This window comes from Grammomys surdaster, unplaced genomic scaffold (assembly GCF_004785775.1).
Source record: "Grammomys surdaster isolate TR1022 unplaced genomic scaffold, NIH_TR_1.0 273, whole genome shotgun sequence".
In the NCBI taxonomy this organism is placed as follows: Eukaryota; Metazoa; Chordata; class Mammalia; order Rodentia; family Muridae; genus Grammomys; species Grammomys surdaster.
This window is the reverse complement of record NW_021604714.1, coordinates 3,690,729-3,705,980: the sequence shown is the minus strand read 5'-3', so window position 1 is coordinate 3,705,980 and position 15,252 is coordinate 3,690,729. Positions and strand designations below refer to the sequence as shown.

The window sequence follows — 15,252 nt, the reverse complement described above, 5'->3', positions numbered from 1 at the left end:
ATCTCTGTATAAGGGCACACCGTGTGCGGTGAGCATCTCTGTATAAGAGCATACCGTGTGCGGTGAGCATCTCTGTATAAGAAGCACACTGTGTGCTGGGCTGGACCCACTGTAGCTTCCAGTCTCTTCACGGGGTGCCTCTCAGGAGGGGCTGTCCAGTTTCAGAGGCTCTGCAGAACTTAGATGGTAATTCTCACTTCAGGGGTCACAGTCCTCGAGACAACAAACCATCCAGCTACCATCTGCCTCTCCCCTTCTTCTCCTGGAAAGAAATTATCATGCATAGTATTTTTCTGTGAATTATCACTATTGCAGTTAACTGGCTTTAAAACCCATTAATAATATGCTAATTGTTTTTGTTTGAGACAGGTCTCACTGTGTAGCCAGAATTGGTCTCAAACTCATAGACCCTCCTATCTCCACCTCAGCAACGGTGAGTGAGGCACCACTGCTGCCTAAGAGTCAGCAGTGCTTTATTTCATAGACAGTATTTAGAGTACCTACAGACACTCTTTATCAGTGGTTCATAAGTAATAACTCATTTAACCACAACTTGATAAAGTAGCCACTGTTTCTGTCCTAATTTATAGAGAGCACCAGAAATTAAATGACTCACCCAGAATAAAAAATAGAGTATGGAATTCAGCCTATGCCACACCCTGTTATTGTTGCTGTAGGTTTGAGACAGGTTCTGATGTAACCCAGGCTGGTCTTGAACTCATTGTAACTGAGAAGGAGAATGACCTCAAACTCCTAAGCTTCCTGCCTCCGTGCCCCAAGTGTTGCTCCTACAGGCCTGGGCCACCCTCACATTGCTAGAACCTGCCCCAAGTGTTGCTCCTACAGGCCAGGGCCACCCTCATATGCTAGAACCTGCCCCAAGTGTTGCTCCTACAGGCCAGGGCCACCCTCATATGCTAGAACCTGCCCCAAGTGTTGCTCCTACAGGCCTGGGGCACTGTCACATGCTAGACCCCACATTTTGAGTGACAGACTCTGCTGCTTCGTCAGGAGGCTTCGACTGGACTGTAAAAGCAGTGTGCTCCTGTGGAGCTGTATCACAGTGATGGTACTGAAGAAGGAGTGAGCTGTAAGTGGGACACGCACCCTGTGCTCTGCTGTTTGCTTGGCCAGTCTCATTTGCTAGATAGGGGTTAGACTGCACCAGGCCCTGAGCAGCACGAGGAGTGGGCTCCCTTCCCTTGAGGATAAAGATTGGATCAGACAGAATCACATCAGCCTGGACTTTCAGAACTCCTGGGTGGGATGTGTTTTATAGGCCTTTACCACACCTACACCCAGAAGAACCTTTTTTCTTGGGACTATCTCCAAGTTAGAGACTTTCTTTATTTGAGACAGAGGCTCACTGTGTAGTTCTTGCTAGCCTGCAATACATGGTGTAGACCAGGCTGACCTTGAGTTCCGAGAGATCCTGCCTCTGTCTCTGTGCCTTAGTGTGTTACTCCCTGAGGAAGCACAGGGAGAGATGAACCTGTAATGTAGGAGGCTATGCGTCTGCGATCCTTCCTCAGAGCTGTTATGTCTGTGGCAGCGTTACACACCGCACTGCTCTTGGTCTCCATTTCAGTTAGGACAGCAGAGGTGTGGCATCCCTCAGCAGTGAAGTGTGCATGGTAGTGTCTGCAGCAGGGTCGGGTCACTCTCCTTCGCAGCCATGTAGAAGGGCCAAGACCAACCTGGGTTACACAAGAACCTGTTCCTGTCTCAAGAACAAACAGAAGAGGGAGCTGCAGAGCTGGCTCAGCAGTTAAGAGGACCATCCGTGGGCTGGAAAGATGGCTCAGTGGTTAAGAATATGATCAACTCTTCAAGTCTTAGCATGTACATGGTGGCTCACAACTGCTCTTAAATTCTATGGGGTCTGACGCCCTCTTCTGATCTCCTCAGGCACCCACCACAAAGGTGGTGCACAGACACCAGTGTGCATAAAGTGATTTTTTTTAAAAAAAGCAGATTATCTGAATGATATACATGTAACAATACATCACTTAATTTCTGTTAGCTAGAAGGGGAAGCCTGTTTTGTCACCTTCCAGACACCTGCAGAAGGAGTCTGAAGGGAACCTGTGTGCTGTGTACCTTGGCTTTGCTTCCCCACTTGAGTTTTTACTCTTTCAAGTTGCAGTTCGGTTGGTGTTTGTGTCAAGTTGCTTCGACAAAACACTCTGGCCAAGAGAAACTGAGGGAAGGAAAGATCTGTTGACCTTACACTTCCGGGGGCTATCACTGAGGGAAGTCAGGGCAGGAATTCAAGCAGGAGCTTGATGCCATAGAAAAACGCTGTTTGCTAGCTTGTTCAGTTAGCTTCCTTACATAGTTCAGGACTGTTGGCTGAGGAATGCTTTATCCCATAGTGAACTGGACTCCCCTATTATCTATTAGTGATCAACTAGTCACCCACAGACCAATCCGATCCAGCCAGCTCCCCTCAAATGACTGTGCTGTGTCAAGTTGACAGCCAAAGCTCAATTCTTACTTTTAAAATCCTATCTCAAAAAAACAAATGAAAAACCTACATAATTTTGGAAAGAAGAAAGTGAAGGGAGAGATGATGTAATTATGGTCTCAAAAAACAAAACAAATAAAACCAACCAAAATAGACTCACAAACACCACCTTACATTCTGATAGGTCAGAGTGTAAGATCACATTCTGTACAGAAGGTATGATTGTCCTTGGGAACTTGATGAATTCAGTTAAAGCCAGGATGGGGGCCTGAGGTGAAGCTCAAGAAATAGACTATTGGTAGCATATGGTAGGCTTTGGGTTCATTCCCAAGCACCACAGAAGCTCTAGCAAGGACAAACTTGTGTTGAGACTGTCCTCACAAAGGGTCAACATTTGTGCCCACTCAGAAGCCTTCATGTTGTAATGATTTGTGCATAGTCAGTAATTCAGTCACCCTGAAGCTTTATGAGGGGTGTGCTGTGATTGACACGTTTTCATAGATGAGGAAACAGCATAAGAAATTGGCTCCTAAGACAATAAGCATTGGGACCCCGGTTCCTACTTAGTGATTGATTGAAAAAGTAATGTTAACACTTAATGTATCTGAGTTCGAGGCCAGCCTGGTCTACAGAGCGAGTTCCAGGACAGCCAGGGCTACACAGAGAAACTCTATTTCGAAAAGTAAAACAAAACACTTTCCTTGTTTCCCTGAATTGATTTTCATTAGTATTGACAGTTTAAACATTATTACCTGCTATACAGAGAAACCCTGTCTCAAAAAACAAACAAAAAAAAACCACTATTACCCAAGAAGATATTAATCACTATTTTATGCTTTTGTTGATTTTCTGTTTTATTTCATTTACTTGTGTGTACACCACATTATACATGCATGGTTGGTTCTTTTTCCACCGTGTGAGCTGTCAGGTGGTCAGGCTTGGCAGTAAGGTGTTGTTTGTGAGTCTATTTTAGCTGGTTTTTTTTTGTTTTGTTTTGAGATTAGAATTACATCATTTTTTCCTCCAAAATTATGTAGTTTTTGTTTTTTGTTTGTTTGTTTGTTTGTTTTTGAGATAGGGCTTGTTTTTGTTTTTGTTTTTTTGTATAGTCTTGGCCAGGCTGGTCTTAAACTCACAGATACCTGCCTCCCAAGTTGTGGGATTAAAAGCATGCACCACCATTGACTGGTTTATGAGGTTTGTAATAGAGCCATTTTAGTAGACAAAGCAATATACAAAATACTTAATCATTCAACTAAAGCCAGGTATGATGGCTCACACCTGTAATTTTGGCTCTCAGAATACTAAGACAGTAGTGTTGATGGGACTTTGAGGCTAGCCTGGACTACACAGTGAGTAGTTCTAGGCTAGCTTGAGCTGTAGAGTGAGATCCTGTCTTTTTAAAGATTGATTTGTTCATTTATTTTAATATGCATTGGTGTTTTGACTGCATTTGTGTGAGGGTGCCAGATCCCCTGGAACCGGAGTTAGGAACAGTTGTGAGCTGGCCTGTGGTTGCTGGGAATTGAACCTGGGTCCTCTGGAAGAGCAGCCAGTGCTCTTAACCCCTGAGCCATCTCTCCAGCTCTGAGACCCTATCTTTAAAAAAAGAAGAAAAGAAAGCAACTGCTTGCCTGTAGTTCCGGGAAAGAGGACAGCCTGCGTTGCAGAGTCACATGGTGAAGCTGTCTCAGACAAAGACAAAGGTCATTTCTCCAGTCCCTCCAGAAGAGTGCTTGGTGTTTGTGTTTAAAGTTATAAAAGAGCTGTGTTCTTTAACCACAGATTGGGAGCCCGCCTCTTGACCCGACTGAGCATTTTCTTCCTGAAGAAGAGAAACTTACTGAACAAGAGAGATCAAAAAGGTTAGTCTTCATAGAGACCACAGGCGTACCTCATAGTCTCACTAGTGCTGCTCAAGAATACACACTTGGGGCTGGAGAGATGGCTCAGAGGTTAAGAGCACTGGCCGCTCTTCCAGAGGACCCAGGTTCAGTCCCAGCACAAACATGGTGGCTCACAACCATCTGTAACTCTGGCTACAGGGGATTATGCTGTCACTGGCCTCTGCTGGCATCTATAAACGTGTGGCATTCACACATATAAACACACACGATAAATTAAGTGATTATTTAAAACTGTAAAGATAACCTGGTTTCTTAACTTGGTATAAATCCGAAAATTAAAAATAAATTAAAGGGCTGGAGAGATGGCTCAGCGGTTAAGAGCACTGACTGCTCTTCCAGAGGTCCTGAGTTCAAATCCCAGCAACCACATGGTGGCTCACAACCATCCGTAATGAGATTGGATGCCCTCTTCTGGTGTGTCTGAAGACAGCTACAGTGTACTCATCAATAAAATAAATAAATAAATATTTTTTAAAAAAAAAAAAAAATTAAAAAAAAAAAACCAGAGTACACGCATGGTGTCCTGCTGCTTCCCAGTGCTCCTCCAGGTACACTGTGGATTTGTATGTGTGTAAAGCCTCCTTTGTCTCTTACAAGTTAGATGACTCTGTTCAACTCTGAGACTCAGTTTCCTTGTTTGTTATCTCTAAGGGCCATACACAACTCAAATAAATATGAAAGTTTCTTATAAATTGTAAATCATTATGCAAATGTCATATTTTTTTCCTTCACAGATTTGAGAAGGTTTATACTCATAACCTGTATTACCTGGCTCAAGTCTACCAGCACATGGAAATGTTCGAGAAGGCTGCTCACTATTGCCACAGCACACTAAAACGCCAGCTTGAACACAGTGCCTACCATCCCATGGAGTGGGCCATCAACGCGGCCACGCTATCACAGTTCTACATCAACAAGGTCAGTACCCACAGCAGTATCCAGAAGCCTTGGTTGTGCGTGAGGCCGGACCAACAGTGCTGTCAGGGCAGGTGGCCGGTGTTTTGCTGCTTAAAGCTGGGTGGAGAATGCAGCCAGCTGCTTCGCCAAAACAATACTGGGATACTGTGATACATGAGTGCTTTGAATCTTTCAAAAACTAATGGCTTTATTTATCATTGAGAATTTGATGCAGTATTTTGGTCATGATCTTCCCCCTGCCCCTCCATTTGAATCTCAAGGCGCTGATTTCCGTCATGCCCCTGCACTTTGCTGACCCCTCAGAGGACAGGTTACCTAACAGCAGTTCTGTTCTGTGTCAGCACACGTCATTTCATTTCTGGGATGTCTTACCTTCAATTGCAGATTTTTATCTTGCTGCAGATAAACCTTTATCTTGCTGTAATGCTAATCTACAATTATGAGAATTCGTCTGAGGAAGCTGACAGTTAAATGTGGGCTTTGATAAAAGCATGTGATGTGCTTCAGTTCCTTTTCAGGATGAGCTGCTCTCTAACAATCCGTTTTGATGTTAAAAATGTGTGCTGAGTTGTAGTGTTTCAGGTTTTATGACAGACTTCTGAACCGTCTCACAGGGACAGAGTAGAGCCTCCTAGCTGCGTCCCCAGATCACCTAGCATTGGGTTGTATTTTGAGTATATCCATCTCTTTTCTAGAACTTTAGTCTCTAATACTAAAATCCTTTGGGTTTTTTCCTTTGTGTGTGTTCATATGTCCGTGTCTCTGTGTGTGTGTGTGTGATGGAGGGGAAGGGTATCACTGTGTAGCCCTGGCTAGCCAAACTGGTTATCTATAGAACAGAGTGGCCTTGAACTCTAAGAGATCTATCTGCCTCTGCCTACCAAGTTCTATGGCTAAAGGCATGTGCCACCATGTCCAGCGGTGTAGCTCTAATTCCTAAAGCTCTGACATTGGGTAATTCTCAGACCACCAGCATAGCATCCCTCTCACACCCTTCAGTGGCCTGTGCCTTCCTCTCAGCCTTTTCCTAATAAGCCTTTGTTAGTTGGTTCTGTAAATGTGCCCTGTGTTTAAGGTATGTCCCACAGAGTGTCACTCAGAAAAGCTATTAGCAGAAGAGAAAGGGCAGTACTGACTGTGGCATCGCTTCTAGGAGTTTGGTTTAAGATCAAGTGCGTAAGTAAGGCTTGTGCATTCAGTCACACTGAGCCCCTGTAACTCCATTTCATCATGGTCATCATCGAGAGGCCCCTCTTCTGGCCCCTCCCTCCAGCCGTGGGGGCCCCCTTGTTTGTTTTGTTTAGTAATCGTAAATGTCCTTGTTCAGTACGATTTTAATTAACACCTAAAACTCCATAGTACAGAAATGTTGGATACTGAACATTGTGACTTTGAAGTTACTAAACATTCCTTTTGTGGAGCATGTGGTAATTTTCATGAGCCCCTCCTGCACCTCATACCCTTTGGGTTTTTCCACATCACAACCAGCTAAGTTCTGTTACAAAAAGAGAGCTCGGAGCCATGTTTGGAGGTGATGTTGGTATTGTTTCCTCCTCCATCTGTTTCAGTTCTCCTGTGTGGCGAGTCCCATATTAACCAGCTACCCCGAGGGCACAAGGCACTCTGTCGTTAGCAGTGGCTGCTCACAGAAAGACAATCTAGGCAGAGCCAAAGTGGTAATGATGGTTAAGACCCTGTAGAGAGCCAAGTAATGTTACTTCAGGTGACCTGTAACTACCTTTTCCTTAGGATTTCGTACCAACATTTGGAAGTGTGGCTGCTGCTGGCCTGTTGATGCCCATGGTACTCGGCTGTTCTCAATGAAAACGCTGAATTCAGCTTGAAGGAGAGATATATTGCTATTCAATTCTACCAAATTAGTCTTTCAAGCTCACTTCATTCTACTGGGTGATCCTTCATGTTCATGACAGATAACAAGTGTTTGGGGTTGACACAGAGATGTTCTTGAAGTGTTTTAAGACATTTTCTGGGCCTAGATTTGAACCGTGAGTTCATAACAAGTGTTGGCAAAGTAGTTCCAGAAAGTTCATCTGTGGAAATCTGTTGACTTGGGAATGTGGTGGGAATTCTCATTCTCTTATCTCCTCCAAAGGTTTTAGAAGACATCTAGTGAAGAAGATAGAGCTCTCTTCCTAGTTTTTGTCTCTGAGAAGTAGAAATAGAAAAAAGACCTCTAAATCTCAGATGAGACTAGAGTCCTCTGACAGAGTGAAAATGGTCTAAGAATGGACTGTGTGTGGGACTTTGGCTATTTAGGGTGAACCTGAGGGTGCGGTGAGCTGATGCAGTACAGGATGCCCTGTGTTCCTGGTTGCAGGAGGAGAGTGGACTGTCAGTCTTCAGTCATCTTTCTACCAGTTTGGACCATTATTAAGAGTGCGGGACATTGTTAGTTTAGTCTCTGGGGTAGCTTTAAAACAGAACAAAACAAAACAATTTTACAATACTGTTTTCCATTGCCACTCTACAAGACCCCTTTAGTGGGGAGCTTTTCCTGATAGTACAGCTTTCCCTTGTAGACAAGGCTTTGTCATAGTTACATTTGTTCTTGCTTATTTTCCCAACAGCTCTGTTTCATGGAAGCCAGACATTGTCTATCAGCTGCTAATGTTATTTTTGGTCAAACTGGAAAAATCCCAGCTACAGAAGACAGTAAGTTTGCATGTACATTTCATTAGATTGTTGTTCACTAAGGTGATCTTGCCTATGTTGGCTTTGAACTCCTGATCCTCCTGCCTTAGCTTCCTAAGGACTCCAGTTTCAGATACGCACCATACCCAGGTTACTACGTAATTACAAACCTGTCTGGAGGTCTGAAACTTTGTTAACTTTTTTTAGATTGGTTTATTTTATGTGTGTGAGTGTTCTATCTACATGTATGTGTGCCACATATGTGCATGGTGCTGACAGAGGTCAGAAGACGTTCTCATTCCACGGTATTGAAGTTAGAGTTGTGAGCCACGGTGTGGGTGCTGTTTCCCCTAAATCCACTGCTGTTTTTTATTTGTTCATTTGTTTGGGTTTTTTGTTTTATCTTGGTTTGTTTTGTTTTTTTAAAGATAAGATTTCTCTGTGTAGCCTTGGCTGTCCTGGAATTCATTCTTTAGACCAGGCTGGCCTTGAACACACCTGCCTCCGCCTCCGGGTACTGGGAGTAAAGGCTTGTGCCACCCTGCCCAGCTCACTGTTTGTTAGTGAATTTGTACTCATCTTTCTTTCTGACCTAGTTGAGAGGAGGTTTTATATGCTAGGCTTTTTTAAAACTGTACTACTTCAGTGCATGAGTTCCTAAGGATGCGAATATCTTCAGCTAGGTATAATGGCTCATGTCTGGAATTTCAGCACCCCAGAGGCTGAGGCAGGAGCTCGCTCGCTCTCTCTCTTTCTCTCTCTCTCTCTCTCTCACACACACACACACACACACACAACACACACACACAGACACACACACACAGACACACACAGAGGACTCCTGTCTCATCGGCTGTCCTCCAGTGTCTCTGCCATGATGTTTATCTAGTGCTGGATTAAACAGCTCCTGGAACTCACTCTGTAGACCAGGCTGGACTCAAACTCAGAGATCCGCCTGCTTCTGCCTCCCAAGTGCTGGGATTAAAGGTGTGCGCCACCCCTGCCCGGCTTGAGTTGTCTCTTTGGTCTCCTGTCATCTGAGGTACTTCCTCCACCTTTCTCTCTTTCATCATATAATGTTTTGAAGAACAGGGGCTGGTTATTGCATGCAGTTTCTATCACTTGGGGTTTGTGTGGTGTTTCTTTTTGCCATGATTGACATTTCGGTCTGTATACTGCTTACATGAGGCTGTCTTCTCACACCATCTTTCTTAGAGGCGTTTGGTTTGGTTGCTTCCTTGTGTGCATATGATGCTAAGGATTGAAGTGAGGCCTTGTGTGTGCCTGGCAAGCTGATTCCCAGCACAGAGCCAGGAGGTGTTGGAAAGAAGAGTACCAACGGTGGCCATGGCTTTCCACATGCATCTGTCACACACAGTGCTGTGGATATGGAGCTGTCAAAATAACTCAACAGCTTTTATTTAAATATTTTAAATTGTATCAACTGTTTGACCTAGTAAATTCTATTTCTAGAGATTGGTCCAGATTCTGGACAGATGTATATACAGAGATCTATAGCCTGGAATTGTTCATAATAGGAAGAATTGGAAATAGCATATGTCCCTGCTAGAAGAATGACTGAATCAGGAAGCATCTGTTAGATTGTGCGTATTAAAAATACAGCTTAGGAGTTGATGAAGAATATCTATGAATCTTATTTTCTTCATACTATATGGAGAAGAGCTACTGAAAAGTTGTGACGGTAGTTTTTACCTGCAGATGAGGCATAGGAAAACCAGGGAGCATCTGCAGCCTCACGGCTGGGGCCTGGGTAGGCCACTGCTTATCGAGGGTCCGCTGCTGTGTAGTCAGGAAAGGCCAAGAGCAGAGGACAGTGCACAGTACAGACAACATGACCGTGACCTACAGTCCTGTGTGGTTTTAGCTCCTGAAGTTGAAGGAGACCTGCCGGAGCTTTACCATCAAAGGAAAGGGGAAATAGCAAGATGCTGGATCAAGTACTGCTTGACTCTGATGCAGAACGCGCAACTCTCCATGCAGGTACGCACGTGCAAAGGCTGCAGCTTCAGTGCGGCTGCCTCATTAGGCCCACTGTGTGTTTTGTTGGTTTTGAGTTTTATGTGTGTGTGTGTGTGTGTGTGTGTGTGTGTGTGTGTGTGTGTGTGTGTAGAAGTGTGTGAGTGTTTAGGTGCCTGTTTGTATGCAGGTTTGGGTGCATGTGTATGTCTGCCTGACAGCCCTGGGTTTTTTGAGACAGAGTTTCTCTTACTGGACCTGGGGCAAGGTGATTAGTTTGGACAGGCTAGCCCAGCAAGCCCACAGGATGCACTTGTGTCTGCTGCCCCAGCACTTGAGTTATACATACTTGGTACCATGCTCAGCATTTTTGTGTAGGTCCTGGGGGTCCAACTGGGGTCCTCATGCTTATGGCTGGCATTCTTCTGACAGAGCTCTCTCTCCAGCCCTACTAGGATTTTTTCATTGTAACAGTCTGTTTGTAATCTAAGCCGGTCCTTCCTCAGCCTCTCCATCCTCCTCCCTCCGCCTCCAGGATGCTGGAGTGAGTGTGTTCATACCTGGTAAGGACCATATGAAGTACTGCCTCGTTCTGGAACTTTCTCCAGCTAGGCTGTAAGGACTATGGGAGATGTAGTCAGCATCATATCCCAGCTGTTACATAATTGTCCCAGGAAATAGCGGTTATTTTTAAAACCAATTGTTGAATAAGCAGTTTTTTTATCCTCTATGGATACTATCTCATTCCTTGAACTTCATACTCTTAAGTCATTTAAATTGTATTTTGTAAGCCGGGCATGGTAGCACATGCCAGCACTCAGGAGGCAGAGGCAGGCGGATCTCTGTGAGTTCAAGGCCAGCCTGGTCTACAGAGTGAGTTCCAGAACAGCCAGGGCTACACAGAGAAACCCTGTTTCTAAAAGACAAAGCAAAATAAAAGCCAAACAAAGCTGAATAGGAGCTTAAGAGATTGCTGGGGGTTAAAAGCATTGGCTACTCTGCCAGAGGACTGGGGTTCAATTCCCAGCATTCCCACAGTGGCTTACAACCAAATGTATCTCAGTTCCACAGGATCCAACCAGATCCAGCATTGTCTTCTGGCCTTTGCAGATACCAGGCACCAACCTGGTACACAGATATTTATGCACATAAAATAAAAAATAAAGTTAAAAAGAAAGGAAGAAAGAGAAGATGAATTTGGTGTGATGGCACAAGCCTTTAAACTGACCAAAACAATTAACTAAGAGAATGCATTCGATCCTCCTCCTAGTGCACTCGTCTTCTAGTCGTTCTGGAATTGTGCTGTGATCCTGTTTAGAGACAGGCTCTCTGTCTAGTACTGCTATGGTGGTCCAGCCTGGCCTTAGACCTGTAGCAGGCCTCCCACCTCAACCCTCCTAGTGCTAGGGTCACAGAGCAGACCACCACACATGGACCACACATGGACCACACATGGCCTAATTCGTGTCCGACTGCAGGTCCTCGAAGGCAGGGAGTAGTTCTCAGTCATTTTCATGTCTTTGCACTATTGCCTTTTGGACTGACAAAATCTTAAAGGTTCAAAACACGGCCAGTGCAGCAGTCAGGTGTAGACATGGCCAGTGCAGCACACATGTACACATAAATAAATCTCATTTTAAAAAGAGTATCTGAAATATACTGAGTCCTTATTGAATGTAAACTATATCTTCATCCTTCTTACTAATCTACATGGAACCCTAATTTCTAGCCACCAAGAAGGAAAATAAAATAAATTACCTATTTAAAAATAGAAAATATCCAGGCAGTAGTGGCGCACGCCTTTAATCCCAGCACTTGGCAGAGGCAGGCAGATTTCTGAGTTCGAGGCCAGCCTGGTCTACAGAGTGAGTTCCAGGACAGCCAGGGCTACACAGAGAAACCCTGTCTCGGAAAAAAATAAATAGAAAATAAAGCTTTCTATTTTTGTACTTTTCTTTTTTCTCTGTGTACATGGAAATATAGTAATTATAATTGTAAATAATATAGAACTTATAAAGCTGTAAAAATATAAACCCAGAAGCCTAAGTTTGAGAAAAGACCATTTTGGAAGAAGACCATAAAGATAAGACATTCTGTGGGCTGAAGATGTGGCTCAGATGATGGTGTACCGACTTAGCATGACAAAGCTGTGGGTTCAATCCCCAGCACTGCGTAAATAAGGTGTGGTGGTGCAGGCCTATAACCCCAGCACTCAGAGAGGCAGAGACACCAGGAATTCAAAGCCATCCTTGGCTTTGTAACAAGTTCAAGCCAGCTTAGCCTATAGGAGTCCTTCCCTCAAGAGACTCGAGGGGGTGTGGGTGCAGTAAGGAGAAGAGAAGAGAAAGAAAGGACTGAAGAGGGTACCAGGTAGCGTGTGGGTAGGATCCTGGCACTCAGGCTGTGAGTTAAAGCCAACTTGTGGCTCCCTGGGCACCTAGACACATGGCATTCATACTGCCCCCATACACACATGTGTGCGCGCACACACAAGTAAAAATAAATAAATCTTTGGGGAGAACAAAGGTTTTCAGATCTCAGTGGGCCCAAGGTGTGGTTCTTTAGAGGAACATTCATTTAGCATGTTCATAAAAGACTGTAACCTGCTTCAGCCATGATGCACTCTCACTGTTATTTCATTTTTAAAAATATATTTAATTTAGTTGATTTATTTCTCGTGTGTGTGTGTGTGTGTGTGTGTGTGTGTGTGTGTACACGTACATGTCTGTGCATGTGTGGGAGGTCAAAGGACAACTTGAAGGTCACTGTTGATTTCTTCTACCATGAGGGTCCTGGGAACAATCTCAGGTCATCAGGTTGGTGGCAGATACCACCATATAGTATATGCTGGCCTGGAACTCACTGTGTAACCCACTCCTCAGCCTTGCAGCCCTCCAGTGATGGCTTAGCTGTCAGTACTGGAATTACAGATGTGGGCCAGCCACCTAGTGTCAGATTTTACCCTTAGGTTGACAGTTTGGAATTGCCAGTGTGGATCAGGCTGGCTTTGAACTCACAGAGGTCTGCCTGCCTCTGCCTCCTGAGTTTTTGTTGTATTTTAAGATCCACTTTATTTTATGTATATGAGGAGCTTTGCATGTCTGTGTACTATATGTGTGCCTGGTGCCCAAGCAAGTTAGAAGAGGGCATCAGATCCTCTGGACTTTAAAGATGGTTGGGAGCCAGACTGCTGGGAACTAAACCTGGGTCTCCTGCAAAAGGGCCAGCTCTCCAACCCCAACTCTTTTTTTTTTTTTTTTTTCCTCCGAGACAGGGTTTCTCTGTGTAACCCTGGCTTTCCTGGAACTCACCCTGTAGACCAGGCTGGCCTCAAACTCAGAAATCTGCTTGCCTCTGCCTCCCAAGTGCTGGGATTAAAGGCATGCGCCACCACTGCCTAGCTGAACCCCAACTGTTTGTTCTTTAAGACTGGGCTTTGCTATGTATCTGCAGCTGGCTTTGAAATATGCTGTCTAGCCCAGGCTGGTCTCCATTCTGCAATCCTCCTGCCTCTGCCTCTCTGCCTCTCTGCCTCTCTGCCTCTCTGCCTCTCTGCCTCTCTGCCTCTCTGCCTCTCTGCCTCTCTGCCTCCTGACTGCTGGGATTACAGGTGTGCTCCCGAGATGAGCATCCTGCTTCACTGAGGTTTCTCCTTTTCATTTAGGACAATATAGGAGAGCTGGATCTTGACAAGCAGTCAGAGCTCCGAGCTCTGAGGAAGAAGGAGCTGGATGAAGAGGAGAGCGTCAGGAAAAGGGCTGTGCAGTTTGGAACCGGGGAGCTGTGTGATGCCATCTCTGCAGTGGAGGAGAAAGTGAGATACTTGAGGCCCTTAGATTTTGAGGAAGCCAGGGAACTTTTTCTGCTGGGTCAGCACTATGTGTATGAGGCCAAAGAGTTCTTCCAGATTGATGGGTATGTCACTGACCACATTGAAGTTGTCCAAGACCACAGCGCTCTGTTCAAGGTGCTCGCATTCTTTGAGGCTGACATGGAGAGGCGGTGCAGGATGCACAAGCGCAGAATAGCCATGCTAGAGCCCCTGACTGTGGACCTGAACCCACAGTTCTACCTGTTGGTCAACAGGCAGATTCAGTTTGAAGTCGCACATGCGTACTATGACATGATGGACTTGAAGGTAGCCATTGCTGACAAGCTCAGGGATCCCGACTCACACATTGTGAAAAAAATAAATAGCCTGAATAAGTCTGCACTCAAGTACTACCAGCTCTTCCTAGACTCCCTGAGAGACCCGAACAAAGTCTTTCCTGAGCACATCGGGGAAGATGTCCTCCGCCCTGCCATGTTAGCTAAGTTCCGGGTCGCTCGTCTGTATGGCAAAATCATCACTGCAGATCCCAAGAAAGAGCTAGAGAATTTGGCAACATCTTTGGAACATTACAAATTTATTGTTGATTACTGTGAAACTCACCCCGAGGCTGCCCAGGAAATAGAAGTTGAGTTAGAACTTAGTAAAGAAATGGTCAGCCTTCTCCCAACAAAGATGGAGAGGTTCCGAGCCAAGATGGCCCTGACTTAAGCTTGGTCCAAAGGAAAGGAAACACAGCCTGAAGCCACTCCCCTCCCCCATAGCAAACGAGGCCCAGCCCCATGGTCACCTTCATGCCAGGGCCAGAGGGATGCACTCTGAGCTCCAGAAGCAGTCAGGTGCCTGAGTCTATGCTAGGACTTTAAGCACCATAGATTAATTAATAATTTATACCTAATTATGTAAGTTGCCTTGCTAAAGTGACAGGTGTTTTGCATTTTCGATCGCTTGTTTTCCTGTTTAAGTATAAACATCGCTGCCTTGATTTCTAAACGTTAAGTCCTTGTTGACTCGTACTAGTTAGAGTTCGTACTAGGAGCAGCACTGGGTAGTGTACCCGGGAGAAGAGCCTCTTACTATGTTGAATGTGAGAAAGTCACTTCAGATTGTCATTCTTTGTAAAATACTTACTTTCTTAAACTCCAAAATAAATCTTTCCCTTTTTGAAAATACTAAAAACTTAATTAATAATGTTGCAAAATGGCTTATCTTAATTATGAGACTGAAGACCTTGCTCATAATAAATTTACTTATTTCAACTAGTAGATGCTTTTATTACCCCCTTTTTTTTCTTGTAAGAATGGCCTTTTAAAAAAAGATTTATTCGTGTATGTGTGTGTGTGTGTGTGTGTGTGTGTGTGTGTGTACACCAAGTGTATGCCTGTGGATCACGTGCCTGCAGTGACTATGGAGGCCAGTAGAGGGCATCAGATTCCCCTGGAACTGGGGGTACAGACATGTGGGTCCTGGGGACCGCCCTGGTCCTTTAGAAGAGGAGCCAGT

At 44.8% G+C, this 15,252-nt stretch overlaps 1 protein-coding gene across 1 annotated transcript in view; it reads left to right on the top strand.

Annotated features, from left to right (window-relative positions):
• Kif1bp (KIF1 binding protein) overlaps window positions 1-15,014 on the top strand; it is a 20,140-nt gene extending 5,126 nt beyond the window's left edge. Inside the window, exons 3-7 of the mRNA XM_028776840.1 lie at window positions 4,252-4,331; window positions 5,108-5,291; window positions 7,880-7,964; window positions 9,829-9,944; window positions 13,585-15,014. Of these exons, the coding sequence (XP_028632673.1) occupies window positions 4,252-4,331; window positions 5,108-5,291; window positions 7,880-7,964; window positions 9,829-9,944; window positions 13,585-14,460 (1,341 nt within the window). The 3' untranslated portion in view covers window positions 14,461-15,014. The remainder of the gene's footprint in view (window positions 1-4,251; window positions 4,332-5,107; window positions 5,292-7,879; window positions 7,965-9,828; window positions 9,945-13,584) is intronic.
• Window positions 15,015-15,252: the final 238 nt, after the last annotated feature.